At 60.6% G+C, this 9,267-nt stretch overlaps 1 protein-coding gene across 5 annotated transcripts in view; it reads left to right on the top strand.

Annotated features, from left to right (window-relative positions):
- Positions 1-614: 614 nt before the first annotated feature.
- Positions 615-9,267, top strand: part of CIC (capicua transcriptional repressor) — a 23,461-nt gene continuing 14,808 nt past the window's right edge. For all 5 annotated transcript variants that reach the window (XM_019629054.1, XM_019629053.1, XM_019629052.1 and 2 more), the window contains exon 1: positions 615-3,413. In XM_019629054.1, the coding sequence (XP_019484599.1) occupies positions 626-3,413 (2,788 nt within the window). In that variant the 5' untranslated portion in view covers positions 615-625. The remainder of the gene's footprint in view (positions 3,414-9,267) is intronic.

Genomic DNA, 9,267 nt, shown 5'->3' with positions numbered 1-9,267 from the left:
GTGACAGTGCAAGGAAGCGTGCTCTCTGGATCATGTGACATGCGCACACTGAGATGGTTAGGAGCACAGATTCTGCAGCCAGATTGCCTGGGTTCAGACCCTAGCTCTACATTTCCTAGCTAGACGAATTTGGCTAGATGAATTAGGACAAGTTGCTTGAGCTTTCTGTGCCTCGGTTTCCTCAAGTGTAAAATGGGGCTGCTAGTAGCCCTTGCCGCCTTAGAGCTGTTGTGAGGATGAAATGGGTTAATAAAGTTTAGCCCAGGGGTGGCACAAAATGAGTGTTACACAGGTGTGAACCGTTACCGCTTCTCACATCCCCTTGGGGCAGTCAGAGTGTGTGTATGGGCCTGCTGTGTCCTCTGCAGAGGGAGCAGATGTATATGAATGTTCCCGAGGAGCCAGAGTGAGCCAGGAGCTCAGGGAATATGGGTCCATTCTGTGTTTGGGTGCTGGCCAGGGGACACTGTGACTTGGGGACAGCCAGGAAGGAAGCCTCGGGGATCATGGAATTGAGGTGGGGGCCTCAGTGAGGAGGAAGTCTTGGGGCATGCTGGATCTGGGGGATTCTGGAGTTGTTCCCCGTGACCCCTGTGTGCCCTCCCACCTTGCAGGTGGACAAAAGATGAAGCCAATGAAGAAGGCGTGCGCTGGCCTCCCAGGTCCTGGCAGTGGAGGCAAGTCCCCACCAGCTACCAGGGCCAAGGCCTTGAGGCGGCGAGGGGTTGGGGAGGACGACAAGCCAGAGGAGGAGGATGACGAGGTACAGCAGCAGCCGGGCCCAGAAGAGGCTGAGGAGGGTGAGGAAGAAGAGGCCGAGCGGGGCCCCAGGGCTGAGGGGGTCTCCCCGGAGCTGCACCCCGATGACCCGGCTCCAGGCCCAACTGAAGACCCCAAGGCAGAGGGGGAGGCAGGCCGCTGGGAACCCCCACTCAGCCGAAAGACAGCCACGTTCAAGTCAAGAGCGCCCAAGAAGAAGTACGTGGAGGAGCATGGGGCCGGCAGTGGCAGTGGTGGGACAGCTGGGGCTCCTGAAGAGCGGGCACGGACCCCTGAGGAACCTGGCACCCTGGGAGTTCCTCCACGGCCACCCACCTCCACCCGCTCCTCCTCCACTGACACAGCCAGTGAGCACTCAGCTGACCTCGAGGATGAGCCGGCCGAACCTTATGGGCCAGGCCCCTGGCCCCCGGGTGGCACCAGTGGTGGCTATGACCTGCGGCAGCTGCGGTCCCAGAGGGTGCTGGCTCGGCGTGGGGATGGCCTCTTTCTGCCGGCTGTGGTGCGCCAGGTGCGCCGAAGCCAGGACTTGGGCGTGCAGTTCCCTGGGGACCGGGCCCTGACTTTCTACGAGGGGGCACCCGGTGGTGGTGTGGATGTGGTTTTGGATGCCACGCCACCACCAGGTGCACTGGTGGTGGGCACGGCCGTCTGTACCTGTGTGGAGCCTGGTGTGGCTGCCTACCGTGAGGGTGTGGTGGTGGAGGTGGCCACCAAGCCAGCTGCCTACAAAGTCCGCCTCAGCCCTGGCCTCGGCTCTCAGCCCGGCCCACCAGCCACCCTCCCACAGCCTCCACAGCTGCCACACCGAGAGCCGGAGGAGACCGTGTGGGTGGCCCGCTCCAGCCTGCGCCTGCTGCGGCCCCCGTGGGAACCTGAGGCCCTGCTGAGGAAGCCCCCGACGGGCCCCGAGGAGGAGCAGGCCAAGCCAGGAGCCACCCTGCCACCTTGCCCAGCTGCCCTGGACCCCAAGCAGCCTGAAGATGCTGAGGTCTCCAAGATTAGCTTTGGTGGCAACCTGGGGGCTTGCGAAGAGGGCGAGGAGAAGCATCCGCCAGCTCTGGGCACCCCGGCCCTGCTCCCACTGCCCCCGCCTCAGCTCCTGTCACCACCACCCAAGTCCCCTGCCTTCGCAGGCCCAGGCCGCCCTGGTGAGCAGCCCTCGCCCTGCCAGGAGGGGAGCCAGGGTGGCAGCCGTAGCAGCAGTGTGGCCTCTCTGGAGAAGGGGGCTGCACCAGCCGCCCGTGCCCGCACACCGCTGACAGCTGCCCAGCAGAAGTACAAGAAGGGTGACGTGGTCTGCACGCCCAATGGGATCCGCAAGAAATTCAACGGCAAGCAGTGGCGGAGGCTGTGCTCCCGAGATGGCTGCATGAAGGAGTCGCAGAGACGGGGCTACTGCTCACGCCACCTGTCCATGCGAACCAAAGAAATGGAGGGCCTGGCAGACAGTGGCCCAGGTGGGGCCGGGCGGCCTGCAGGCGTGGCAGCCCGTGAGGGCAGCACCGAATTCGACTGGGGAGATGAGACATCGAGGGACAGTGAGGCCAGCAGTGTGGCAGCTCGTGGAGACTCACGCCCACGCCTGGTGGCCCCCGCTGACTTGTCACGTTTTGAGTTCGATGAGTGTGAGGCGGCCGTGATGCTGGTATCCTTGGGCAGCTCCCGCTCAGGCACGCCCTCCTTCTCCCCTGTCTCCACGCAGTCTCCCTTTTCACCAGCGCCATCACCCTCACCCTCACCACTTTTCGGCTTCCGTCCCGCCAATTTCAGCCCCATTAATGCCTCACCGGTCATCCAACGCACTGCTGTTCGCAGCCGCCACCTGAGCGCTAGCACCCCTAAGGCAGGTGTGCTGACGCCACCAGACCTGGGCCCCCACCCGCCACCGCCTGGCCCCCGAGAGCGCCATTCTTCTGGCATCCTACCCACCTTCCAGACCAACCTGACCTTCACGGTGCCCATCAGCCCTGGGCGGCGCAAGACAGAGCTGTTGCCTCACCCAGGGGCACTGGGAGCCCCTGGTGCAGGGAGCGGAGCGGCTGCCCCAGACTTCCCCAAGAACGACAGCCTAGACTCTGGTGTGGACTCAGTGTCCCACACACCTACACCCTCCACGCCGGCCGGCTTCCGAGCAGTGTCGCCCGCTGTGCCCTTCTCGCGCTCCCGCCAGCCCTCACCATTGCTGCTGTTGCCCCCACCTGCTGGCCTGACCTCGGATCCAGGACCCTCCGTGCGCAGGGTGCCTGCTGTACAGCGGGACTCACCTGTTATTGTCCGCAATCCCGATGTGCCGCTGCCTTCTAAATTTCCTGGGGAGGTGGGCACTGCCGGGGAGGTGCGGGCTTCAGGACCTGGGCGGGGCTGCCGAGAGACCCCGGTGCCCCCCGGGGTGTCCAGTGGGAAGCCAGGCCTGCCCCCACCTCTGCCGGCTCCCGTGCCCATCACCGTGCCTCCGGCCGCGCCAAGTGCCGTGGCCCAGCCGATGCCCACCTTTGGCCTGGCTTCTTCGCCCTTCCAGCCAGTGGCCTTCCACCCCTCACCCGCTGCCCTGTTGCCCGTCCTCGTGCCCAGCAGCTACACCAGCCATCCTGCCCCCAAGAAGGAAGTCATCATGGGCCGGCCTGGGACAGGTAAGAGGGGCAGGTGGATGGGCTGCGCGAGGGCTCATTTTGAGCAGGGCTTCTTGAGAACTGGCTCTTGAGAGGTGAGCTCAGGGGGAGTCTGGCCTCCTCTCTGCACAGATGTTCCAGTGGGAATTCACATGTCAGGCAAGGGACTGGATGTGGGAGGCTCAGTGCCGTGTTTCCAGAGGCCTCCTGTTGAGAACACACTCTCGATGGGTCCATCAGTCATGGAACCACTCCTGAGTAGTGCTTGTTGGGGTAACAGAGGATAATCATGACATCTCCCATGTCTGGAGGACTGGCAGGGGCATCCCTGTGATAAGCACTGCACATGGGTTATCTCGCTGAACCCTAACACCCACCCCATGATGCAGCACTCACAACGTATGGGCCCTGCTCTAAACTCTTTTCAAAAACTGTATTGGCTTCTTTAGTCTTTACAACAGCCCTAACCGGTGGGCGCTATGATGATTCTCCTTTAGAGGAAACCGAGGTCAGGTTAGTAACTTGCCCAGGGTCCCATGGCTAGTCAATCCTGGAGCCAGCCTTCAAACCCAGGGAGGCCAGGCCATAGTTCTGTTTACAGATGGGGAGACTGAGGCTCTTAAGAGGTCATTCTGCCGGGAGGTGGCAGACCAAGACTGGAGCCCTCGTCTTCACCACGGTACCCAGTAAACATCACAGGTGCCGTCAGCGCCCTGGAGGAGAGCTGGGGGTGTGCTGGGCACTGTGCCCTGGTTTGAATCCAGGTGTGAATCTAGTCTGGCTGCCCTCGGGACAGGGCGTGTAGGCCAAGAGTTGAAGGATGATTTAGAATGAACAAACCATGGGGCGGAAGAGCCTCTTGGCGGCCAATGAGAAGGCAGGCTCCAAGGCTACAAGGAGCACAGCTGAGGAAAGCCAGTGTAGTGTGGCTGGAGGGCCAAGCCAGAGACAGGGAGAGTGGCGTTTCTGAGATGGTGCTGGAGAGCCAGGGGCCCAGGCAGGCTGGGCCTTGTCAAAGCAACTCTCGGAGGGTGACAGACCTGTCACCGGCCTCTTCCCTAGCATCTTTTTCTTATTTACTTGTTAATCCAGTGTTGACTGAGGGCCCCCTCTGTGCCTGGCCCTGTGCTGGTTGGTGCTGAGGACACCTCACAAGGCTCACAGTCCCTGGCATAGACAGACCTATTTCCAGGCAGTGACTGTCCAGAGTGGTCAGGGCTGGGATGGGGGAAGACCAAGAGGCTGTCAGGTAGGGCTTGTTGGAGAAGGGGCCAAGGGCCTCTGAACTGAGACCTGAAGGGTGTGCCGAAGTGAGTCTGGCAAGGCCAACAGGAGGACCTTTAGGCAGAGGGAAGAGTTTGTGCAAAGGCCTTGAGGAGAAAGCAAGTATTTGAAGGAAGGTGAACTTGCAAAGATACGGGCTGTAGGTGGTGGGTGAGTGTTGGGATACGCGACTGTGTTAGTGAGCAAGGGTCATATCATATCATAGAGGGCCCTTATGAGATCTTTGACCTTGATCTTGAGGACACTAGGGAGCCATGGAAGGTTTTGAGCCAGTCTGACCACAGTTGTACTACAAGGCTAGGAGACCAGGGAGGAAAGAGCTGCTGCGGCTTGGGCTGGGGCAGAGGCTGAGATAAGAAGAAGCCAGGCCCTGCCCTCACGGAGCTCCAGCCCAGAGCCAGGGCACAGGGACACAGGGGCTCTCCTCGCCCCTCATATTCATATACGGAGGTTGTGAGCTGTTTTTGCCCCACCCCTGACAGTTTTTACATTTGTTACTGTAGCTGATATGAGCAAAATTCCACAGAAGTGGACATAGCAGGGATTTCTATCCTTAGGCAGATAAAGAAACTGAAACAGGACTCTGACCACCCCTTCACCCTCCACCCCTCACATGCCTACAGCCCCAGAGATTGCCCTCATAGCATCATCTCACATGACCCTCACTGCTGCCATGTAGGGAGGGATGGCATCGATGCAGGTGACCTGAGGCCTACCAGGGCAGGCCCAGCATGGGGTTCCTGTCACCATTTTCCAGATGAGGAAAAATGAGGCCCTGATAGAACAAGAGTCACCCAGCCAGGGAGGGGCAGGATTGCGCCTTGAATCAGTTCTCCCAATTTCCAGATCACAGGACTCTCACTACCAGCAGTTACAGTAATAATAATTTACTGAACACCACCCATGCATGTGCCTGGCTCACTGCTCAGTAAGTGCTGACTATTTACTCACTGAATCTTCACAACCTCCCAGGCGGTCAGCATGCTGATTATTTCTAGCAGACAGAGGAGGAAACTGCAGCCCAAGAGATTCAGTGATTTGCCCAAGATCACCCAGCTAGGATAAGGAAGAGGCAGGATTTGAACCCAGGTTGTCTGGTTCTAGAGCCCAAGCTCTTAAGGACTGTCAATAATGATTTTATAAAAATAATAGTAACCACTCTTTATTGAGCATTTACCATGTGCCCAGGCTCAGGCATGGGGCCAGCTCATCAAATCCACCCAATGCTGTGAAGGAGGAATTACCAGCCCTGTTGTCAAGGGGAGATCTGAGGTTCAGTGAAGGGAGGCCCCTTGCTGGAGGCTGCCTTGTCGTCAGAACTTGTCCAGTGCCTGTCCTGGCGGTTCTGAGCCGCGCCTCCCTGACAACACCCATGCTGAGGTATCCAGGTTGCCCTCAGATTCCCAGCCAGCAGGCCCTTTTGTTCTTTTCCCAAAAGCCTCTCTAACCCCTTGGGAGGTAGACACCTTGGGGCCTTCTTTCTCTGAGGCCTAGATAGGGCAGACAGTACCCAGTGGCAAAGTAAAGGTGTAGTCCTGGACCCTTCTGCCTGCCCATGCCAGGACCTGACTCTTGCTCAGGGTAGCAGGTGTGAGGGGGTGGCCCAGGGCAGGCTGCCTGCTCCTGCCCCCCACCAGGCATTTGCTTCCGCTGGGGGACGTGCCGGGGCAGGCGGATGGCATTCTCCACATTCTGTGCATGGCCGGGCCAGCCAGCTGCCATTGCCACCTCCCTCTGACTCTTCCCGCCTGCTCCCCGGGAGAGGAAGCCGCCCCAGGGCCTACAGCCCTAGCCCAGGAGGCCAGATGTCTCAGCCTCATTCCTGGCACGGCTTCCATTCCAGCTCCTAGCGTCCGCCTGGCTTCCCTGTATTGACAGGCAGTGCCCCTTCTCTTGGGCCTGTCTGCCTGTCTATCTCTCTTTGAGCCACTATATGTCTACCTGTCTTTCCCTTGGGTTCCTATGTCTGTCTCTGTCTAGGTTTTCATTTCTAGGCCTCTCCGACTCCCGTTTTGGACTTCTGTCTGATTCTCTGTGAGTCTGGCTTTCTGTATCTTCCTTGGTTTATTTTTCCCTAGACATGAGTCCTTGTCTGAGCTTTCATCCCACCCTCTTTCTGTTTTGGCCCCATCTTGGGATTCTGTGTGTCTGGGCCAGCCTTGGCCTTTCCCCTGGCCCCGCTCCTCCCACTCTTTAGACAGACTTCCTGCCCTCATACTACCCCTCCATCCCCACCCTGTGCACATCAGGTGCTCTGTTCCTTAGCACCACATCCTCTACTCTCATCTTGGGGAGTGTTGGGAGGCTGTCCAGGCCTGGGAGCCCCCTCTTGCTTCTTGACAAATTAACTGCCTACTGCTGTCCCTGAACACTGCTGAAAGGTGTCAGGAGCCATCTACATCCAAGCACCTGTTCCCAAGACAGGCAGGAAGGCGGGGGCTGTGCAGGCCAAGCTAGGAGATCCGGCTGTGGGGGAGCAGTAGGAAAGCAGCTCCTGTGCCCACCCACCTGCTAGAGAGCATGACCCAGATTACCCTACATCCCCCCTCACACACACACCTTTCAGGAGACAAATTTGGTGCCAGCTCCATTTAATTGAGCCCCACATATGATCCATTACCAACGTGTAGGACCTCAGAGACCAGGCAATGCCCACCAACTATTCTTGGGCAGGTGGGGAAACTGAGGGCCAAAGAGGGGCAAGGGTCTCCTGATTTCCCAAATCCAGATTCTGCCCACTGGAATTTCCGTTTTGTCTCAGTGAACTCCGTCTCTACCACCAGAAGTCGCTCCTTATCCCTTCACCAGACCCAGGATGAAGTCCTGGGGTAAGTGGGTGGGGAAGGCAGATGTGGCTGCAGGCACAGGCAAGGATGACAGAGGGAGGTACAGTCTGGGGAAGTCAGAGGACAGAGACAACTCTGTGGCTCAGTGTGGGATGATGAGGGAGGTTAAGGAAGGCTTCTCATTGAAGGGGACATTTGGACTGAAGCAGGAGTAATGAGTAGATTTCAGGGTAGTGAAAGAAAGGGAACGGCGACCCAGGCCGAGGCAGCCACGGGAGCTAAGGCCAGAAGGGTGAAAGTGCGTAACCTCTGAGTGGTTAGCTGAGGCTGAAGCTGACACTAGAGCCTAGGTTTGGCAGAAGGGTGCCAAGGACAGGTCCAGCCTGGCCAGGGTTGAATGCCAGCCCATGAAGAGCCAAGAAAGGGTTTAGAGGAGGGGAGAGAAAAATCTGGGTGTCAAAGATCCCGGGGGACTGCCCTGGAAAGGAAGGAGGCCTAGGCTGGGAAGAAGAGGATGACTTGGGGGAAGGCGTTTGTTGAGATAACTGGAGTGAGTCTTGGAGAGTTCGTGGAAGAGGCCACGGCACAGGCGCTGCGAGGGGTCAGGCTGCCTCCTGGCGGTGGCGGCGGGCGGCGGCGCGGCTGGTGCGCGCATGCGCAGCGGGGGGGGGCCCGCAGAAGGGAGCGCCCGGCGCCGAGGCATTAATGGCTCCATTAGTGGCCGGGAGGGAGGCGCATTAGCGGCTGCGACGGCGTCTGGCTCCCATTACCACCGGCGGCAGCGGCTGCACCGCAGGCGGCTGGACCCTAGCCCGCCGCGTCGCCTCCTCCGCCCGCACCCCGTCCCCTGTTCCCGCTTTCCACGGGGGCCGGGGCCAGGGAACCCCCGTCTCCATTTCGGCGGAAAAGCTGATTGTGAAGCCAGGCAGATCTGGGTTCAGATTCCGACCATGCTACCTCCTGACTGACTGCAAGATTCTACACCCTTCTGAGTCTGGCTTTTAGGAAGCAGCGGGGAAACGGGGTAGCGGGGTAGCTGGGGCTTCGTAGATCCAGACTGGGACCCCTCGAGGGCCGCGCCCAGCCCCCGCCGGCACTGTGGGGCGCAGGTTCCCGCGCCCCAGGGGTAGGCCCCCAGCGTTGGGCCTCGGTCCTTCCTATTGGCCACCGTCACGCCCGCCGATGCCGATTGGCGGAGACCCGCTCCCCCGCCCGTGCGCCATTAACCCCTGCGCCGCTGCGTCCTGGAGCTGGGTGGGGGCCCCCGCCCCCCCGCAGACAGCTCGGGTGCCAGCTGGCCCGTGCCCCGCCGCGGCCCGCGTGGGTGTCAGGCCGGCCGGGCGCCCGCCCGCCCTCCCAGCACAAAGCGGCTTTGTGGGGCCCGTCGGGGGCTGGCTGGGGGCCAGGAGGCGAGTGGAAAATCTCGTGAGCGCGGGGAGAGGAGGAGAACGCAGGGCGGCGCCCCCTCCTCCGTCCGGGCTGTGGCGCCTCCCTCGGCCCGCGCCCACCGGCTTTCCCATCCCCGGCGCCTGTACACTGCCCTCCCCCCCTTCCCTTCCCACCCCCAAACCCTCATCCCGCCCTCCGTCCTATACCGCCCATCTCCCAATCCCTGGGGACCCTCCCCCACACCTCTCGCCTGCCTCTCTTTCCCTCTTGGTCCCCTTGCCCACCCCAGCCCCACTCACACTGACTCACCCTGCCGCTATTTTTAGGTCTCCATCCCTCCCGAGCCGCACCAGCCCAATCCTGGGCTCGTTCCCCAGGCAACCCTGGCCCTCGCCGATGCCGCCCGGAGTGGGTGG

This window comes from Hipposideros armiger, unplaced genomic scaffold (genome assembly GCF_001890085.2).
Source record: "Hipposideros armiger isolate ML-2016 unplaced genomic scaffold, ASM189008v1 scaffold_824, whole genome shotgun sequence".
NCBI classification, from domain to species: Eukaryota; Metazoa; Chordata; class Mammalia; order Chiroptera; family Hipposideridae; genus Hipposideros; species Hipposideros armiger.
This window is presented reverse-complemented; position numbering and strand designations above follow the sequence as displayed.